This window comes from Ovis aries, chromosome 5, assembly GCF_016772045.2.
Source record: "Ovis aries strain OAR_USU_Benz2616 breed Rambouillet chromosome 5, ARS-UI_Ramb_v3.0, whole genome shotgun sequence".
NCBI classification, from domain to species: domain Eukaryota; kingdom Metazoa; phylum Chordata; class Mammalia; order Artiodactyla; family Bovidae; genus Ovis; species Ovis aries.
Genome location: NC_056058.1, coordinates 24,304,996 through 24,326,520, shown reverse-complemented (window position 1 = coordinate 24,326,520; position 21,525 = coordinate 24,304,996). Strand labels below are relative to the sequence as shown.

Here is a 21,525-nt window from a genome sequence, read left to right as displayed (position 1 = left end):
TTCATGCATTGGAGAAGGAAATGGCAATCCACTCCAGCACTCTTGCCTGGAGAATCCCAGGGATGGCAGAGCCTGGTGGGCTGCCGTCTATGGCTTCTCACAGAGTCGGACACGACTGAAGTGACTTAGTAGCAGTAGCAGCAATGGAGAGGAAACACTGAGTGAGGAATGAAGAAAGGGGAGAGCCAGGGCTCCATGTTTAATGGGTTAAGTTTGAGAAGCCATGGAGATGTTGGGTGTTTTGCCCAATGGTAAATACCAGATACATAGATCTGAGTAGTTCTAAGTAGATTTGAGATTCAGATCTTGTTTTTGGAATCCAAATCTTCCATACCCAAGAAGCCATCTTATATATAGTGCTTGGATATTCCTTCCTTCCATGTTTCCTGAGTCATGCTTGTGATGGATGCCTAAGCCTTTGTTTATGGGCACTTAGTTGCAACAGGGGTCCAAAAGCATATTTAAATAAATTTCTGAAAATGAGTAGCAAACTTTCTAACCTACAGCCATTTTCTTTCAGAAAAAGACAGGAAATGAAATTAGGTATGGTGAGACCCTCAACTGACAGATTAGGATGTCAGGCCCAGGGAGGTTATGAACTTCCACTGTGGTTGGCCAGGTTGTGGGAGAGCTGAAATTTACAGCCTCAGTCCTTATCCCTTCCAGGTCATGGTTCTTTGCAGAAAATCTGTGAACAGTCCTCTGGTGAGAGGTCATTTAGCAGATGTCTAGATGAGACCATGGGTTTTGTTATAGCCCAAGTTAAGGGGAGGGTTTTATCTCCATTAGGGGAGGAAGACCATCTTCAACAGTCTTCCAGTTGTGAGCAGAGCTGGTTTGATTGTTCAGATTTTCCTTTGGCGAGAAGCACGTGTGTTTTGAGTGATACAGAGCACCCTATTGTGTGAGCCTCGTTAACCCATGCCTCAGCACAGCTGATGTGTCCATTTGCTGTGGAATGACAGCTGGGTGCCTGGCCCATCAGTGTGGCTGCCGTTTCAGGTAGAGACAGCTGCTCCGCCACCAGGTATGGGGAGCTGAGAGAAGTAGGCTAGGCTGAAAAGGTCACTGCTTCTGGGGTTCCTTGGACTGACCCTTGCTCACTGACTTGGTGGTGTTCGTTGGATGGAGTTCTTCCGATCCTCTTATCTAGTTGACCTCTTATTGTGTTAGTGCTTTCACTTGACAAAAATTAAAATGAGTTTCAGACAAAGGGACACAGTTGCAAGAGTCATCCTGCTAGAGTATGATGCTGATTTCATGCACCATTTGTGGTACCAGTCAGGTTTCAGCCGATTAATTAAACCATATCAAGCCTGAGAATGAAGTTTAAATTGTTGTGTATGGAATTACCAACACATTTCGTGATCATGGCTAGAGCAACATTTGTACAAGCCTTGGGTGTCATGTTTACCCGCGAGTGACTTGCTCTTTTCATCCACATCCCTCAGCTGTCACCCCATGTCTGGAGAGTGTGCCTGCAAGCCAGGCTGGTCGGGACTCTACTGTAATGAGACGTGTTCTCCTGGATTCTATGGGGAAGCTTGCCAACAGATCTGCAGCTGCCAGAATGGGGCTGACTGTGACAGTGTGACAGGACAGTGCATCTGTGCCCCAGGATTCAAAGTGAGTGGCTTGGGCTACTTCCACAGCAGGAGGAGAGGAGAGGTGCCACTTAGGGCACATTGATACCATGATTTATATGACCTTTCTCTGAAGTCCAGTGAATGTGCAAAAAACTGATCGCATCATTAACAAGGAAGAAAATAAAGAGAAAAAGAATAATGAGAGGTATAAATAATTACTTGAAAATGATGCCTGGGCACGCTGGTAAAACTCTAAAGTGGCATTAATATTTAATAATTTAATTAATATATATCATAAAGTAAGATGTATTTTAATTATTCCTTATGTAACTATGTAATTATCTCATCATGTAGATAATTTATAGGCAGCAAAGAAATTACTTTTCCAAATAGGATATGTTTTATTGTCCACAGTTTATGTTTTAATTCCATGCAATTTGAAGGCATAGTTAGCATTTATTAGGTATTAACAGCCAAGGATTAGTAGTATGTAAGTTTTTCAGTCCCTTTGAGAATCCAGACCTTTCAAATACGCCTATAAGCTCATAAAGCAGAATTTTGCTAGTTTCCAGGATTTCTTAGCCACAGATTAGTAATTTTTGTTTTAAAGGAAAATGGGCTGCTCTTGAATTATTTTCTCCCATTTTAAAGAGAACATTAAACTGTGAAGAATGTTGATGATTATTCCAGAGCATATAATATAGAACGAGTGGGTCACAAAGTCTCAGAGCTGAGATCTTTACAGGGTTTTCTAACCTGGGTCACAGTGCTTTGGTTGAGCCCTTGAATTAGCCTTAAGAGTCTCTTTGTCTCTTCTGCTTTTAAAGGAGGTGACCTCCAGTCACCTTCGGTGACCAACTTCTGTGTTTAATGCTCTCTGTCAGATAATAAATTGAATCATGCTCCAGGCTAAATGTGTTCTGTTTCTTTGCTGTACCTACTGATCATATTATATATTATATAAAGCAGTCTAGGAATCATTGCAATTTAATGTATAGTTCATATTTATGTTTATTTATAGACTAATTTTATAGCTGCAGCTTGTTTTTCTATATCTACATGTATGAGCAAGGACAGAGGATTTTGTGTTTGCTACCAAGGAAAAGTAATGAAGGCAGCAGGGTTTTGGGGGTCATATTCAATACTTTTATCCTAAATATAGGCCAGGTGGCATTGTCCTTGGATCTGTACAGTTTGTACATCTGAATAGTTATAAAACCATTTAAAAAAATACAATGTGTTAAAATGAGAGAGTATAATCAGCACAGCCAAGATATATTTTTGTATATTTGTGTCGGCCGTATTTCAGATGGTCAAGCTGCACACATTTTCCTATTTGTGCTTGTCTAGGGAATTGACTGCTCCATCCCATGCCCTCTGGGGACCTATGGGATAAACTGTTCCTCGCTCTGCAGCTGTAAAAATGATGCTGTCTGCTCTCCTGTGGATGGATCTTGTACTTGCAATGCAGGTGAGTGGGTGAATGAGTCTGTTATCTGATTCCCAGTCCTGTTAGCTCCTAAAGACACAGGAAAGAAACCTTGACCAGGATTCTAGCTCCAGCTTTGCCAAAATACAGTGCCCGGACTCAGCAAAGACCCTCACCTGGGAAGGGCTCTCCTGCTTTCCAGAGTCAAGGGGAGAGGCTCCCGTGAGATGATCTCTGAAGCTGCTGCCAGTTCCAAAATCAATGAGTCTCTGTGCTTTGGGGAAGAGTAAGCAAGCAGACCTGTGTCTGTGCCCCTAAACTGATTGGCCTGGAGTCCTGACAAGAGATGCAGTCAAGCACCCGATTGTACGTGGGGGCCAGAGCATCTTTATCCATAGTTTCTGCAGCAGCCAGGGCTGTGGACACTCACTGTTCATGGTTCATGGGGTCCTGCTTTAAAGATGGGGATGTTCTTTCAAACGCACTTTCCTTTTCCTTCCCATATAAATATTTTATTTCCTGACCTGCACAAAACTCCACACCCCACAGTGTGCATCACTGCATGTCAGATAGTGAGGTGCCCCCAACTTGATCTCTTTTCCCCCAGTAGCCCAGTAGTGCTTCTCACTTGACAGCTGTGCCGGCGCTCTGGTTCAGTTCTGAGAAAGGCTTTACGTGGCACGGTAGAGCCCTGCTGCCCGCGCTAGGGCAGGGGCACTGCTGCCTACCTCCAAGATGTTTTTAAAGGGAAGTGTGGCTGGGAGAGGCTGGCCAGCTCCGTGCTGCCTTTGTTTGTTCACGTGCCCTGGCACTCTTGTCATCATGGCAGGCTGGCACGGGGTGGACTGCTCCATCAGCTGCCCCAGTGGCACATGGGGTTTTGGCTGCAACTTGACATGCCAGTGCCTCAATGGCGGAGCCTGCAACACCCTGGATGGGACCTGCACCTGTGCCCCTGGATGGCGTGGGGAGAAATGTGAATTTCCCTGCCAGGTATGACTCAGCTGGGAGGGCCGCGAGGATCCGATGGCAGAGGGTTAGCTTATTTTTTGCAGACTTCATGATTTAAAGTCCCTTACTGTGAACCAAACTAGAGTCACTGTAGAAGAACTGAAATGTTTGAACTCAGATTGGATACAGGGTAAGAAGAGGGAAAGATGCAGAAATTGGTTAGGCAGCTTTGTGAGAATCCCTTTTATCCCCTCTCTCGTAGTTCCTCCCACCTCTCCCCCTGTTTTCTCTGTTCTAATATACCCATCTCTTCATGGCAACCAGTCATCAGTATTTGTCAAACATCCAGTGTATGCCTGTCAGCTCTCCAAACATTGTGTTTCCATTATAATGGGAATCCCCCAGGCTTTGGGGTGGAAAGTGGCAGGGCATTGAAAGGGGGGTGGTGATGGTGTCACAGAAGGGCTCAGTGAGGTGGTGAAAGGTTTGGAAACAGCCGTCTTTTAGCACAAATATCTCTGGAGTCACCCAGATCTCCATAGATTTCCATGGTTCAGTGCCGACTCCCTCCCCTTCACCTACTTTGGAGATACGCCCCTGCCCCCGTACTGAGTCTGCCGCAGGCCAACAAGAGTGGGCAATGGACAGTGCATTCTGTAGTAACAGTCCATTTCACTTTCTCCCTCTAAAGTACGGGGCCAGTTTCCTTCCCTCTATTCCATAGCTTTCTCTCCCTAGGCAGTTATTTTCTCCCAACCCATTAAGCATTCTCTCAGTGGTGTGAATGCTGTGCCTCCTGGGGATCACGCGATGATGAAGTGACACCATGACCCCCTGAACTGGACAGCTCCAGGGGGCCCTTCCACAGAGCGCTTTTCTCCCTGGGCTTCTTCCTCATTAAGTGCAACTCATTTCCCAGCTAAAGAGCCCGGGGTGCTACCCCATGCCCTCCAAACCCCTAGCACACAGTTTTGATAGTTTTGCCTCCTGTCACCCGCCAGTGAGCAGATTATCAGTGCTCTGAGATGGGCTTCAAGATCACCTTTCACTTATGCAAGTCTAGGTGTAGACAAATCAAATCTACACCATCTTGGCTGTTTTTTTGGTATGTTATTAGATGCATTAGTAAATCAGCCACGGCTGGAAATGGTTTTTAGTGGCTCATATTATGGCAAAGCTAAATCCTATAAGCCTGGGCAAACATTAGCAGAACTTAATTTAAAAAAATGTTTTATCTTAATAATCACTAGACAAATAAATATGTCATTTAACACCTACTAAAATGGCAACCCACTCCAGTATTCTTGCCCGGAAAATCCCATGGACAGAGAAACCTGGCGGGCTATAGTGCATAGAGTTGCAAAGAGTCGGACACAGCTGAGTGACTGAGCATGCAGGCGCCTGTTGAATGCTGCTTCTGGGTGCCTCCCTGTTGGTAATTTCACAGCCCCTGTTGTCCTTAGTGCTCGGTGCTGTGGGAGGTTTGCAATGCCCTCCTTCAGGTCCTCAGGACCTGGCATGAAGGGTCAGGGCTTGTAAATGTGGAGCTTTCATTCCTCTCCCACAAACTAAATGGTCACGTCCGTGAAGAGTCTCATCTCCGCTGGACCACCAACGCGGATGTGCATGTGAAAACATTAAGGTCTGGGAGGGGATGGTGGGGAGGGTGTGCCAGCATGCAGTCCACCCCTGCCTAGGAGCTTGAATCAGAATGCCTCGTGCTGTTCAGATGTCATCATGGGAGAAAGGATGCTGATTAGGAAAAAGTGACAAAAGGTATTCATTTCTCCTTATAGTTCTGTGTATCTCACTGGCAACTTATGGACATGATCTTAATTCAATTAGAACTATGTTGTTTTTTTTCAATTTTGGGGGCTTCTTTTTAAAAAAAAAATGTTATTGGAGTATAGTTAATTTACAACATTGTGTTAATTTCAGGTCTACAGCAAAGTGAACCAGTTATGCATATACATACATCCACTCTTTTTTTTTTTAGATTCTTTGCCATATACAGAGTGCTAAGTAGATTTCCCTGTGCTAAGTAGTAGGTCCTTATTAGTTATCTAGTTTATATTTAGAAGTATGTATTTCTCAGTCCTAATCTCCCAATTTATCCCTCCTCTGTCCCCTTACCCCCTGATAACCACAAGTTTGTTTTCTACATCTGTGATTCTACTTCTGTTTTGTAAATAAGTTGGTTTGTACCACTTTTTTTTTTTTTTTAAGATTCCACATATAGGGCTTCTTTATGTGGATCAGAGTCTTCTTTTTCCACTAACAAATAGAACGTTCTGTAGGAGAAAAAAAATTCTGGGATTGTGTGTGGGGATGGGTGTTAACTAAACTTATTATGGTAATCATTTCACAATATATATAAATATCAAATCATTATGTTTTACCCCTGAAACTAATGTAACGTATGTGAATTATACCTCAGTGGGGGAAAAAAAATACCCTACAGGTAAAAATACCCTACTCCTTACAAGGAGTACTGAACTATTTTCTAAAAATCTTTAGGAACAAAAAGACAATATTTTTATGAGTTATGGCTCACAATAAGATAAATATTCTTTTAATTAATTGGCATGCTTATCTATCTTTGCACATATGCACACCAGCATACTGACATAGTTGGTTTCACCATTTGTATGCTAGACGTAAACTAAGGTTTGAGTGTTTTGAAAACACTATTTGTAGCCAATATTTTAGGAGCCAAGAAGACATGGGAAGAGGTGATTGTAATGCATGCTGCTGAGAAGTGTTTTGGAGGGGAGGGTGCTGTTTGTTAAATGGCTGGCTGAGGTTGCCTGCTATGGGATTCCCATCCCTCACCGCTGTCTTCCATGTAGGATGGCACTTATGGGCTGAACTGTGCTGAGCGTTGTGACTGCAGCCATGCAGATGGCTGCCACCCCACCACGGGTCACTGCCGCTGCCTCCCCGGATGGTCAGGTGAGAGCCGCGGGCCACTACTTGAAATGGGAAGCATGCCAGTTTGTACCTAGTGCTGTTCCTTGCTACCTCAGAGAAACACTCACAGGTCAATCTCCCCCCCCCCACCCCCCCCCGCCAAAAAAAAGAAAATATGGTGATATCTCCAGTCAGGTGATAAATCTTTACCCTCAAAACATTACTGCCAGGCCTAATTAATCTGTGGGCTTCCCTGGTGGCTCAGTGGTAAAGAATCTGTCTGTCAATGCAGGAGACATGGGTTCAATCCCTGATCCAGGAAGATACCCTGGAGGAGGAAATGGCAACCCACTCCAGTATTCTTGCCTGGGAAATCTGATGGACAGAGGAGCCTGGTGGGCTACAGTCCATGGGATCACTAAGAGTCAGATATGACTTAGCGACTGAACAACAACGACAATCAGTCTATAATCCAGGGATGACTTCTTGTTGAATCATGCAATGGCAGTTCTCTTGAGACTTCACGTAAGGTCTCACTATCAGTGCAGATAACTAGCAACTTCTTTATAGATAGGTATATAGATAGGTAACTAGATAGACTCTCATATCATAGAATTCATCTATTTAAAGTGTAGAATTTAATATGTTTCAGTATAGTCAAAGAATTGTACAGTTATCAATTTTAGAAAATGTTCATTGTCCCTCCCAAAACCCCGTTAGTACCTATTAGCAGCCATTCTTCATTTACTCCCAATCCGCGGCCCCGCCCCCTTTGCCCTACCCTAGGCAACCACTTTCTGTTTCTGTAAACTTGCCTATATGTGGTGTTTTGTATCTGGGTTCCTTCTGTTAGTGTATGTTTTTAAGGTTCTTCCATATTGGAGTGTATATCAGTACTTCATTCCTTTTGACTGCCAAATAATATTCCATTGCTTGGATAGACCGCATTTTATTTACCCATTCGTCCATTGATAAATATTGGAATTGTTTCCACCTTAATTGGATATTATGAAAAATGCTGTTATTCATGTACAATTTTTGTGTGGATGTATATATTTTTGGTCTATACTTAGGAGTGAAATTGCTGGGTTGTATGGTAACTCTAAGCTTAACCTTTTCAAGAACTACTACACTTGTTTTCCAAAGCATCTGCACCATTTTGCATTCCTACCAGCAATGTATGCGATTTCCACTTCCCACCACACTTGTTATTTATCCATCATTTTTGATTACAGCCATCCTGGTGGGTGTGAAATCTTATGTCATTGTGTTCTTGATTTCCATTCCCTCAATAAGTAATGATGTTGAGCGTCTTTTCATGTGTTCATAGGCCGTCTGTGTATCTTGTTTGTAGAAATGTCTTCAGATACTTTGCTCGTTTTTTAACTTGGATCCGTCGTATTATTATTGAGTTGTAATGTTTCTTTGTCCCCTAGCTCTATGACCTTTTCATATATGTGAGTTACAAATATTTTTCCTCTGTGAGTTATTTGTAACTTTCTTGATGATGTCTTTTGCCACCAAAAAGGTTTTATATTTATAAAGTTCAGTTTATCTACTTTTTCTTTTGTTGCTTGTACTTTTGGTGTCTAAGAAATCATTGCCTAGTCCTAGATAAAGGAGATTTATGCCTCTGTATTCTTCTTAGAGTTTTATAATTTTAGCTTTTACATTTAAGTCTTTGATACATTTTGAGTTTGTTTTGGCATATGGTGTGCATAAGGGTCCAAATTCATCCATTGTTTATGTCAAAATCCTGCTGTCCCAGCACCATTTGATGAGAAGAGCCTTCTTCCCCCTACTGTATTGTCTTGATAACCTTGTCAGAAATCAGTTGACCATAAATGTGACTTATTTATTTCTGGGTTGTCAGTTTTATTCCATTGACAAATATGTCTATCCTTATGTAAGTAACATACTGTTTTGATTGCTGTAACTTTGTAGAAAATTTTAAAATTGGAAAGTGTGAGTCTTTCAACTTTGGTCTTTTTCAAGATTGTTTGGCTAGCCTGGGTTGCTTGAATTTCCCTTTGTGTTTCTGGATCAGCATGTTAATTCCTGCAAAGAAACAGGGTGGAAATTTAAAGAGAATTGAGTCTATATATCCATGACAGGAATAGTGCCAACTTAACAATATTAAGTCTTCAGATCTTTGAAAATAAGGATGCCATCAGTAACCTCTGGAGTGGTGTCTCTCAGCTCTTTGCAATTTGTTGAGAGCTTCTTAGGCTTCTGACAAACTGAAACAAACTTCTTGTGTTTGATTTCTAGTTTCTGAGAGCTACCTTCGGAACAAGTCAAGGCTTGTGTAATAGACTTTATTTTCTGTCACTAGGAGCTACCCACTGAAACACAGACTCCACAGTCCTCCAGTTCCTCCTTGACTTGCAAAGACTGAGATAACTCTGACTCTACAGTATGAAATTCCACTTTCCCATGTTTCTACTTGGTTCTCAGTTACTACATGTTAAAACTATTAATACATAGGAATTAAACCAGATTTTGTGACTTTGCAAGGGTTCCTGAAGTTCTCAAATGGAGTGACCACTACTAAGTTCTCAATGACCACAGTGAAGCAAATAGCGTTTTTAACCCCCTGGCGTATTCAGGGCTTTTCTAATAGAGAAGCCACATCATTTGTTTTGGGCCATACTCCACCAAGGCTACTTTTGTCTTATGAATGTAGAGGAAGTGTGACATGTTCCTGGACCCACCAGTCATTGATCAAGTATACACCTGCTTTGACGGTTTAGAACCAGCTTGTGAAAAGCATGCTGTTGTATACATGAGAAAAGCAGGAGATATGATTTGGCCTGAAGCCAGCCAGAAAATGTGTCAGTTGCATTCCATAGTCTGGGTCATGGGGTAAGACAAATGATCCCATCTGGCCTTAGACCTGTGGAGCTCCTGCAGGAATGCAGGGGCTTTGTCACACGGCATAATCTTGTAATCCTCTGTCCATCTGTGACTGGTCTGCTTCTCCAAAGGGAGGAAGTTTTGCTGCTTCATTGTTCTATCACTTGTTGCTCACCATCTCTTTGCTTCCTGGCTCCAGGGTCTTACTTCTCTGGGTCTTCTGTGTGGACTCTTGGTCTGTTAAGAATCTAAGGCTGCCGGGAGACATTGTTTAGAGAGGTCATCCCCCACACTCACAGAACATACTTGTATAAGCAAATGTGTATACAGGAAAAGAAAATTGCTGAAGTTTTGAAAAACACCCTACAATTGGGTCAAGGATTGCCTTGTTTTTCTAAAAGAAAAGTAGACTCTGTATTATTTCATTGTCAACATTGGGTAGACGTATCATTTTTCATCACAAACTTATTTTGAATGAGTACTTCATATGGACATTTTGAAATAAAAAAAACTTTGCTTTTCATTTAGATATCAGGTTTGGGGCAAAATAAATAACCTCAATTCAGGAAAGCAAGTGATTCTCTTTCCTTTCTCTTTGCTGTGGAATTTGCTCTCGGTGATATGTAGAGAATTGCTAAAGAGAGTAGCAAATATGGGGGATAAAAGCAAGGGCTTTGAGAAAGAATCAGTGAAATCTAACTTGGAAACCTGGACTCTTCCCTTGACCAAATTATCGAGATTTGATCTGTAGAGACACCAACAGTGCTCGGCTGCTGAGGACACTGAGGAGAGATGGATCTGGCCTAGGAGTGTGGAGATTGAAAAAACAAAGGGTCAGAAGAGCTTTATCCCTCCTTACAAAGAAATGGATATACCAACACTGAGGGAGTCAGGCTCTAACGTGCTATAGAGAGGAAGTCAGCTTGCTGTCTCACCAAGGTGCTCATTCACCACCTTTGTAACTTCATTCTCTTTTCTAATGTTTGACGGTCTTTTTTTTCTCTTAAAGGAAATGAGACTCTTATTTATTTATACTATAATTGATTGTCCCATTTTACCTAGTCATAAAATAAGTCTTCAAAATGTACTGCCATAAATACTAACCAAAAGTTGCGTCTGACATCCTAGATACTATTTCCAAAAGAAATGTACCATTTTTTAAAAGAAGAGACATACACTTTTATTATATGCTGTTAATTAAAACCTTAATTTATTGATGTGTTTAGCCAATAGGTTACTTTATCAAACAGAGGCAGATTGCAGTAAAAAAAAAAAAAAAAAAAAAGAGAGAGAAAGAGAAGAATGAAACATCCTTGTGTCCTGGGCTTCGTCTCCCACACCTCTGTTACACACGCACACACACACACACACACACACACACACACACATAAATGAGATGACTTTTCAAAATCATTATCCTGAAATTCCAGAAATATAATTAGGTCTATGTGTACGTGTATGTGTGTTTCCAGAGTAGTGGAGTGATATGCTTTGTAAACTACTTCCCCAAAACACTAGAAACATGCCACTGTTCTTCTCTCCTTCCTTTCCTCTCTGACTTCAGTCAGCTAGATCACCTCTTTGCTGAGTGTTACAGCTAATCAAGGTCTCTTTCCAGCTGTCTGGGAGGATAAGTAGCCTCCAGCCTGGTTCCCAACCCTGGCTAAGATCACTGTCAACTGGGAGCTCCTCTAACTTGTATATTCTTGGCCCCACTTCAGACCTACTGAATGACAGTCTGGAGGGTGGGTGAGAAGGATGGAGCCACTGCCAGCCCATAAAGTACCTTTTGTATAAATTTAGAAAAGGTTTGAAATGCCTCAGAGTGTGCTTCTTGGTCGTAGAAAGCAACAAGCTAGATTTATGCTCTGACTTAGCCCTTTAGCCAAAGGCCTTTGTGCAGTGTGCAACCTGCAGAGCCTTACTTGGTGGCTTTGTCTGTTACTTGAAAAGGAACCCCAGTAATTGTAGTAGCCATTACCCATCTGTGAGCTGGCCTCTGCTCTACCTTGCTATTCTAATGATTGAAGAAGTTGAAGTCCAGGGGAACATTTCTGCTACAGAAAGCCTCATAGCCAGTGGCAGAAGACTAGAAGAAGCATAGAGATATCTTTCTAAGTGGCTCTACCCACACCAACTCTGACCAGCTGAGTAAGGGAGCTGCAACTCCAGGTACTGATCTGTGACGCCTGAATTGTCATAGTAAGCAAATGAATGACTCATTAGTTGACCCTTCAAAGTATTGGGGGTGGACAGGGGAGTGGGAAAATGTAGCATATGCTTTGTTACGTGTCTGTGGGCTTGGGAGAGGCAGTAACTTAAAAGCAAAACTTGGGGTCCCTAAAGTGAGGGTGAAGGGAGGCACTCACCTTCCTAAAAGAGAGGCTGCAGAAAAAGCCAAGCTTCTAGCTTCACCAGTCTGCCCGGCATCCTGTCCTGTTTGCTTTTATCTGGGTCCAGACTAAGGCAGACCATGATTTCTGGTGTTTGCTGTTGCCACTGCAAATGCAAACATCTCCGATTTACATTACTTACTTATGAAGATAGTTTTCAACCTGGTGACCAACAGCAGATCCTTTTTAATGGACCTTTAACATTTACATGAATAGTATACAAAGAGAAAACTTTGATTTAACGACCGTTTGCGGAGTGTCTCCACCTTGTATGCAACTGCGGTGTTTGGTGCTGGGAGCAGGAAGATGAGGTGGTACCGGCTCCTGGTGGCAGGAAGGTGCTTATAGCTCCCAGGGAAGGCACTGGGCGGGCAGAGGTCGATACGCCGGGGAGTTGCTTGTCTGTACCACTGTATGCCTTGGGTGTCCAGAGGATTAGAAAAGCAGAGACAGCGTTATGACCAAGTATTCAGTTGCTGAGTGTCTTCGATTCCTCTCTCCTATAATCACCAAACCCAGTGATTATTAACAAATCACACTCTTCACTGTAATAGATAGTTAGTAGTTGGTTGCTTGGGAACAGGATATCGAATTGAAATCATTTCCTTCATTCACTGATGCCCAAATATTGCAATAGTGGCATAAGGAATATAAACAATTAAGCAAGACCAGGAGTTTGGGTTAGATCTCTGAGAGGGGGAAATAATAACACCCCAAATGATTTATTTACTGCGTTCACATAATCACAAATGCCTAGTGAATGCTGATTTCACGTGAAGGCCGCAGGCATAATGCATCATGCATTAAATGCATGAGCATTTCTTTAGAGCTGCTTAGCTGAAGTTTATCACGATCACTCAGCCATTGCCTAGCAACTCTTGAGGGCTATCAAAGAGCTCTTTGTCCTTGGTCCTGGCAAAAGCAGTCCCTCACAGATCTCCTTATCAGTGTTAGAACATTTATCAGGAAAAAATACTTGCATTGAACCAGAGAATCCTACAAATTTAAAGATATACCCTTTCTGTTTTGTCCCTTCTTCCAAATAGTGTAGGAAATTGTTTCCCGGAGTAACTCATATTAAAGCCTCTATCTGTACTTTGATAAACATTCCAAAGGAATTTCCTCAAGATATCCTTTAGATCTCCGGTTGCTTTATAATCTGGACTAACATTTAAAATCACAGACCTGAGCTAATGAAAGTCTGTCTTGCCCCAGATAAGGAAGGCAGACATTTCCACTCCCTTAGCTAGCAAGGGTCCTCAGTTTAGATATACAGAATATTAACATGTTGGGCTTCCTGGTTGGAATGTCCTTCTCATATCTTCTTCAGAGAAACAAAGAATGGTATGGTTGCTCCATCCAATTAGAAAATGGTCCTGAATATTATGTTGGAAAGAGGAGCTGTGCTTATTGACTCATTCAAAAGACATTTAGCATCCTTCATGTACTGGGCACTGCAGTGACAATAGTAGGCACCAACTCTCATGGGGCTGTGAGAATTCTTATATTACCCTGGATGGAGTATGGACTGGAGAGTGGTCTTTCCTCTGCATTCTCTTCCGTACTTCTCTGGAATTCATCTCCCTCAGGTGCCATTGATTTAGTTCAAGACCTTGCCATTTTTTTCACTGTTAACTCAGGAGGAATCTCATACTCCGTAGAATGGCATCCTTGACTCTTCCTTTTGTGACCACTGCTTGGCTGCCTCACTGTCTTTCTTGCTTTTCCCAGCACCAATTTCAGCTGTCGCCAACACTTGACTTCTGAAGGATAGACACATCTTCTTAGGGCCTGAGCCTTGCACCACCATGCTATTAGCCTGGGACCCTCCTCCACCTTCACAAGCTACTTCCTTCCCTGATCATGATCTCCAGACAGGATTGGATATGTCTCTCCTAGGGCCATTCTCACTCTAGAGTTGGAGGTCTTTCTTAGAGAACCTGTCATTAGCAAGCCAGCAGTGTCTAGACCCCTTCAATCTTTATTGAGCTGAATTCTCTTTTCTGTCTTTGAAACAAGGAAACAAAAAGGTGTCTTATAGGACTCCAGCAAGGTTGGCAAAGAGTAAGATGAAATCAGTGGAAATAAGTAAGGCATAAAACAGACACTCACACACAACACCCAGCCGCCTACCTTACCCCACAAAATAGTTAAAGCAAACTTACAATTCCCTATCCTGGAGAAAGTTTCACTTTAGGGTTAGCCTAATATGGAGGGCACATCATTGTCCATACACTAACTGTGACCTAGAAAAGCACTTATCCCAGGGCTACTTCCTGAATTTCAGTTAGCCTTTCAGATTTAAATTTCACAGTGATTTATTTCTTGGGCTCCTAACAGGTATGCTTTCTAAAATACTAATTTTCTAAAGGTGATAACCCCTCAGTAATAATAAATTTATCTTATCCCTTTCTGACTATAAGATGAAGCAAAAGATGACAGAAGGGCACAGAGGTCTGAAAGGGATGCATAGCAACAGGAGAAAAAGGTGAAGCAAGAGGGGAAAAGACAGCTTCATGCCTTTTTCCTGGAGTTGCCACCTGACTGAGACGTGCCTTATGTTTGTCTCCAAATAGACTTGGCATTAATATCTGCAAAATGATGACTGATTGTTACTAGTGATAGAGAAAAAGAAAAGGAATTGAATTTTCAGGGGGAGTTGGTAATAGAATTGTTAAAATTTACTTGCCAAAAAAAGACTTCTTTGCGGCCCTAAAATAAATTATTTAAATGTGAGCTTGATTCTGTTGAAATATACTCACGTGATTAGAGAAAGAAGTCTTGATAGGTGATCTCTAGAATTACCTGATTCTTCAGAAATGAAATGATGGGTAAATTATGAGAAAAAAAGCTTATCTTTGCTATGGATCTCCTTGCTATATCAGGGGCCTTGTTACATCTATGAAAATTACCTTGATAAAGTTGATTTTAACTGATTGTTATGCTAACCAGCTGGACAAACTTATTACGGAGGAGGAAATAGGTATAAAAAAAGGATCCCTTTATTCTGATTTGCCAATCTGCCCTGGAGTTATTTTTCTGAACATGCTCTAATTGAGAATGTGCTAATTAATATGTAAATCATGATAATCTCTAATGTGGAAAAGCAGCATATACTTTTTGATGTAGAGTGTATTCCGTTCCATTTTAACTGCACTTTATGAAATGTCATGTAAAAACCTGTTAAGTAGCTGATAAACTAAACCATGTAAATGGCTATATCTCTACCTCCCTCAAACTCCTACCCCCCAAAAAACAGTGTCAAAACTCAGGATTAATTTTCAGGGTGATTTTCAGATTATCCAAATATTCACTCAGCTTCCACTTCTCTAAAATCCTAAGTGGGATTTGCCTAGGTAACTCCAGACCAAAATGGCCAGGGCTGTCTGGGTCTCTATGAGACAAGTGTCTCATTTTACCTGCTGTAACACAGGAGTCCTGGCTCATGATCGGAACCTGAACTTGAATTAGAGAAAGAAACAGGTTACCTTTGTGGGTACTTCTTTCAAGTTTGCAAAACAAACTTTAGATTTGCAGCCTCTTTCTAAGTGGTTTGGTCCTTAGTCCATTTGCTGCGTCTGCCTAGTAATTGTGAGTCAGAACACTAGCTTAGACTTTGGGACTGTTTTAGCGTGCTTAGAGAATAGAGCATTTGCAGTCCCATCTCAGTTTTTCAAAAGAGATTTGCAAGAGAGATCAAATATTTGTGAGCTCAAGGGGAAAAAAATCATAGTAGACCAGAATTCTGCATTTTATTCTATGGGGAACACTTAAACCCCAGTTGGCTTCTGACAGGCCTGCTCGCCTTTCTTCAGCCAGCAGTCCAGGCTGAAATAGCAGTCTGTTGTCAATTCCAGCGAGACACAATGAGGCCTGTGCTTTTTCATGCCTGCTTAACGGCCTTTACCACGAGGAAGACTTTCAGATGGAGAAAACCAGGAAGAGTGAAAAGTAGAGTTATTTCGGTAGAAATGACTGGCCACCAATTAACAGTGTTCACGTTAGGGTTTGGAACTGCTTCTGTATTAAGGTTCAGGCCATGGTAACTTTTCTCCTAATCAATTTAAGAGCAAAAACTGTAATACAAAACATGGACTTGTCAGCCTCCTTAGTGCAAGCAGAATTCTCATTCTGGAAACGTCAGAGTGGGAGTGGGCTGCTGCTTACCATGTTTTCCCTTGGTCGGAGGCCAGCAGTCGCTGGTTCCCTCCTAATTAGAACTCATTGCCTCTCAATACAGAGAGCATTTCTTTGAGTTGTGAAGTACTGTGACTTACAAGAAAGAGGCCCCTATGGTATTTCGAATACGAATTTACAAAGGAGACTTCCATTTATCTGAAATAAAACCTGGTTTTATTTTTTGCAACTTTGGATTTTCTCTGTGTTTCTTTCAGGTATTTGTTCACTGGTGACTGACTCTAAAGTTTCTCTGTTTCCAGACTAAGAGTTAAATACCTGCTTATGGGTTCTCAATAATCAATCACTTAGATAACAGCTATGAGTAAGATCATTTGTGATATCCTGCCTGTGCTGGATTAAATGTTTAAAGAGGACTTTGGCGGCACAGATTAGTATATCTTTCTGTCTTGCATAATGTATTTTCAAAATATTTAAAAATTTTGTTTGTTTGCTCCAGGGGAAGATTTTCTTTATGTAAAATTATTTAACCACCTTTTTCTTACTTTATCTTTCTATGCTTTGCCTACTTTTCTATAAAAAATAAAGAATGGGGAAGGGAGGAAGGCACTGATGGCTAAATCATATAGTATTTTTGATAAATTTTGCCTTCAATAGACAGAGCCCTTGGGCTTCTTTGCTTTCTCCTCCTAAGAAAGAAAAATCAGTATAACAAAGATGTTTTATTCCTTCTCCTTCATGATGCTATAGAGAATAGTCCTGGGATTATTTTAATGTTATGATATATGATACAGTATATGATGATGAACTGCTGTGTATACGTGGATTTTAAGTTTTGGATCATCCCTGCTCACTGCTGCCCATGATAACTCAGGTTTGATATGGTGACCTGGGTCCTGGTCTCTGACTTAGCGTCCGAGGCGCCCACCCTCACGGCGTCTCACTCAGCCTTCCCATGTGCCTCGTTTCAGGAGTCCACTGTGACAGCGTGTGTGCTGAGGGGCGCTGGGGCCCCAACTGCTCCCTTCCCTGCTACTGTAAAAATGGGGCTTCCTGCTCCCCTGATGACGGCATCTGTGAGTGTGCGCCAGGGTTCCGAGGCACCACTTGTCAGAGAAGTAAGTGTCTCGTTAGCCGCCACTTCCCGTCTTCCCTTCTCAGATCACCGTGTACAAAATTATTATCTCTCAGTTCATAGAGATGATCTGTTGCAGTCGAGGGCAGAGGAGTGGCGTAGGTCATCCTGTCCTTTACAGAGCTGTCCTTGCTCCATAGCCCTGCCCCAAAGGCTTCATTTTTTCCATCCTGCAGGACTAAGCTAACAGATGGGGCTCTAGCCATTTCTTCTCAGTAATGATTTCATTGCCTCATTGGCACCATTGTCGGTTTCTTGATCCTGCCTTAAACCTTGCAAATGGTGTTCCAGAAATCCATTGACCTGTAACTATTTTATTCAGCCATTTTGGCATTGGCCTTACCTCAATTACCAGAAGTCAACATCAGCCAAACCTAGCGGCAAATTATACATCCTGCTTGTAGTCTGAAAGCCAGTGCTCTCGGGGAAAAAGAATTGCAGAGTTAAAAATGGGGACTGATGACATGGGTCAATAGAATTTTCGAGTTAGAGAGTGTGAACCCATAAGATTTCCCTAAGTCTTTTAGTAAATGTAATAAAAAATGAATATATGACTAATTATAAGATACATTATTCTATTTTTTAATTATTAGTTTTTGTACTAAGAGTTCTATGCTGTCTTTCTATACTTAAATCCAAATAATGTTTTGTGAAGAACCTAATTATGAAGCATTTTGCTTTTTCACTTTTCAATCACAATCATTAACATGAACCATTTTGAGGAGGAACAATCTTTTAATTCTGACTGTAGATCTATTTATTGCCAGTAATGACTCTTAAGGAATAAAGGATTAACGTGAGTATTTATTTGGGCCTTGTTAGTATTTAGAATTTTCTTTCTCTCATTTATTTGCTCAATGAAAATTCTCTAGGCCCTTGCTCTATGCCAAGCTTCAAGCTAATTGGGGCCATAAATGGGAAAATAAAGAGAACTAAGACATTTGATTGCCCTCAAGCAATTCAGAGTTTGCTAGCTTCTTTTCATGGAGAAGGCGATGGCACCCCACTCCAGTACTCTTGCCTGGAAAATCCCACGGGCAGAGGAGCCTGGTGGGCTGCAGTCCATGGGGTCGCGAAGAGTCGGACACGACTGAGCGATTTCACCTTCACTTTTCACTTTCATGCATTGCAGAAGGAAATGGCAACCGACTCCAGTGTTCTTGCCTCTCCAGGCAAGAACATCAGGGATGGGAGAGCCTGATGGGCTGCCGTCTATGGGGTCGCACAGAGTCAGACACGACTGAAGCGACTTAGCAGCAGCAGCAGTAGCAGTAGCAGCTTCTTTTCATTCTTAAAAACTGCCCTTATTCCGTTTGTCGTTGGTTTATACTTGGAAAATTCTCAGTATCACTAAAAATAATTTTTTTAATCCCAAACTTGAACCAGATCCTTATGTGGAATACGGGAGAAACATGTCTCAGGGAAGATAACTATTTCCTTTCTGTTTTCAGTCTGCTCCCCTGGTTTTTATGGGCATCGCTGCAGCCAGACGTGCCCGCAGTGTGTGCATAGCAGTGGGCCCTGCCACCACATCACAGGCCTGTGTGACTGCTTGCCTGGCTTCACAGGCGCCCTCTGCAATGAAGGTAGGGTGCACAGACTTTGGCAGAAATATGTGGTGGTGAGCACACCCCATGCAGTCTGTCCTCAGGCTTCCCAAAGGGCTCGTTTGCAGCTAGCAGCGGCTCCTGGTATGCTGTGTCTGCAGCTTCTGTAAATATGGCTTTGAGCTTTGGGAAAGCTGGCTTGCCAGTCCAGCACAATCTCTTTATTCTTTGAGCTGTGCTACTCTTCAGTTTTAATTGGAAACAGCCTTCCATGAAAAATCAATATGAGGAAGGATTTTGATTCCCTGAGCGGGAAGCCAGTGGAGATTTCTAAAAGTGTGGTGATGTCTCCTGGTTTGTGATGCCTTGATGAGGGTCTTTGGCTTCAGATGTTTGCAAAAATGAGTCCATTTAGGATGAGGGATGCTCTTGAGTGAAAGCACCTTACCAGAGGGACAGCTGGGTTGATGGCCTTTAAAGTTGTTTCCTATCCTAAGAGTCTAGGTTTCTGTGAGATGAGATGTAATTATGAGTTTCTGACCTATAATTTATTCACAGTGTGTCCCAGCGGCAGATTTGGGAAAAACTGTGCAGGAATTTGTACCTGTACCAACAATGGAACCTGTAATCCCATTGACCGATCTTGTCAGTGTTACCCAGGGTGGATCGGCAGTGACTGCTCTCAACGTAAGTCTTGTTTGGGAACAACTGGTCAGCCATGTATTTCCATTTATTTTCAGTTTCTTTAGAATCAAAATATGAGTATTTAAATAATCAAGAAATAATATATGAATACTTAGAAGATTTTTTTTTAATTTTAAGTAGCTTTTCCCCCCTTATTAAGAGTTCAATGCAATGATCCTGTATTTAAATCTTTTTATGCATTATTTTATTATTTTTTAAATAAATTTATTTATTTTAATTGGAGGCTGCTTACTGTATTTAAATCTAACTCATGCCTTGGAAAGAACCTAAACAGCTAGCACTTTGCTTATTCACTAAAATGATTTTCCTTTGCAAAATGAGGGTCTTGTACTCAGAAGCCATTCAAAGCTTCATTCCAGACTTCAAATATCATATTGTTTTCCCTTTGCTCTTGGGCAAAAACGGTACACACGATTATGGGAGAAATATTTTTCTTTTTTTAAATTACTTCACATTTATTTATTATCTTTTGGGGGCCATGTTCCCTACTGGATAACCATATAGAAATTGTAAGTGTTCCTTCTTTTAAGTAGTTATGTTCTTAAAGCACTGGTATGAATATAAAGCAAATCATTTTACCCCATAATCTTACTTTATCTGAGGTTCTCATTGCTCTTTGATAGGCGATGACCCCTAATAATTTAGTTTGATTATGTTCTGCTTCTTCCAGTTAAGAGTTTTTATAGTAAATCTGTTCTCACATGAAAATAGGAGCCTTCATGTTTAAAACAAGCCTCGAGGGACAACTGTAGAGTGGAGTGACAAGCGCAGGTTTAGAGATCACAGACAAGAATTATGTGACCTTAAGTACTTATCTCAAGTCACACCATTTTGCCTGTCTAATCTCTACTCAAATGTCCTCTCCCCAGAGATACCTACCATAGAGGAATAGCTCCCATCAGTCTTGTCCCCATTTCCCTATTTTATTTTTTCTTATAGTCCTTATTGCCCTTACGTTTTTGGCTGACTGGCTGGGTGACTAGCTGGCTGGGTGGCTGGCTGATTGGTTTGCCTGCCTCCCCTACAAAAATATAAGCTTTCAGAGGGTGCTGTGGACCTTGCCTTGTTATCTGCCATCTCCCCTGGACTTAGCACAGTGCTGGGCATATCTAGGTGCTCAGTGTGGGTTTGTTAAGTAACTAACTCTGTAAATTTGGGGTGATGTTTGCTCTGCCCACCTCGGTCTGCAGCATGTGAATGAATATCACATCATAATGATGGCCACTGTTGGCATCAGCATCGCCATCTGGGTTTGAGCCCTGTGTGGAGCATGGTCGTTCTCAGTCCTGATGCTCGCTGCTGACCCGTCCACTGAAGGGGCTGTGCCAGGCGGGTGGGATCCTCTCTGTGGGGCGCTGGCCTAGGGACTCGCACTGAGCTCTCCACGCTGTGCTGTGCTTTCAGCTTGTCCCCCGGCGCACTGGGGCCCGAACTGCATCCACACGTGCAACTGCCACAACGGGGCTTTCTGCAGCGCCTACGACGGGGAATGCAAATGCACCCCAGGCTGGACGGGGCTCTACTGCACTCAGAGTAAGCGGCACGCCTTCCGAGGCTCACCAAAAGTCAGGGGGGTGGGGGGCACTCCTGGGGACATGGCCCTACCCTGCACATGGATGAGCTGAGCTCATCAGGGTTCCTGGTATTGGAGGGCTTCTTCACCTAGTGACCTCTAGATGTCTGAATTCCTCTGGGCGGTTAAGAGCTGCCACGTTCCAGGCTTGCTGTCCCCGTGTCATATCAGGACACTGAGGCGGAACAGTGCTGTAAGTGACAGCGTGCAGCGTCTTTCTCTTCTCTGCTTTCACCAGGCCCTATTTATACAGCTCAGTTGTTCTAGGAGCACAAAGATTAAGATAAGTGACAGTTACTAGAA

At 42.3% G+C, this 21,525-nt stretch overlaps 1 protein-coding gene across 2 annotated transcripts in view; it reads left to right on the top strand.

Moving 5' to 3' along the window:
• Positions 1 to 21,525, top strand: part of MEGF10 (multiple EGF like domains 10) — a 184,901-nt gene that overhangs the window by 140,447 nt on the left and 22,929 nt on the right. For both annotated transcript variants that reach the window (XM_042250276.2, XM_027969975.3), the window contains 8 exons: positions 1,452 to 1,626; positions 2,937 to 3,057; positions 3,845 to 4,008; positions 6,816 to 6,918; positions 17,234 to 17,380; positions 18,849 to 18,983; positions 19,503 to 19,631; positions 21,054 to 21,182. In XM_042250276.2, coding sequence (XP_042106210.1) covers positions 1,452 to 1,626; positions 2,937 to 3,057; positions 3,845 to 4,008; positions 6,816 to 6,918; positions 17,234 to 17,380; positions 18,849 to 18,983; positions 19,503 to 19,631; positions 21,054 to 21,182 — 1,103 coding nt within the window. The remainder of the gene's footprint in view (positions 1 to 1,451; positions 1,627 to 2,936; positions 3,058 to 3,844; positions 4,009 to 6,815; positions 6,919 to 17,233; positions 17,381 to 18,848; positions 18,984 to 19,502; positions 19,632 to 21,053; positions 21,183 to 21,525) is intronic.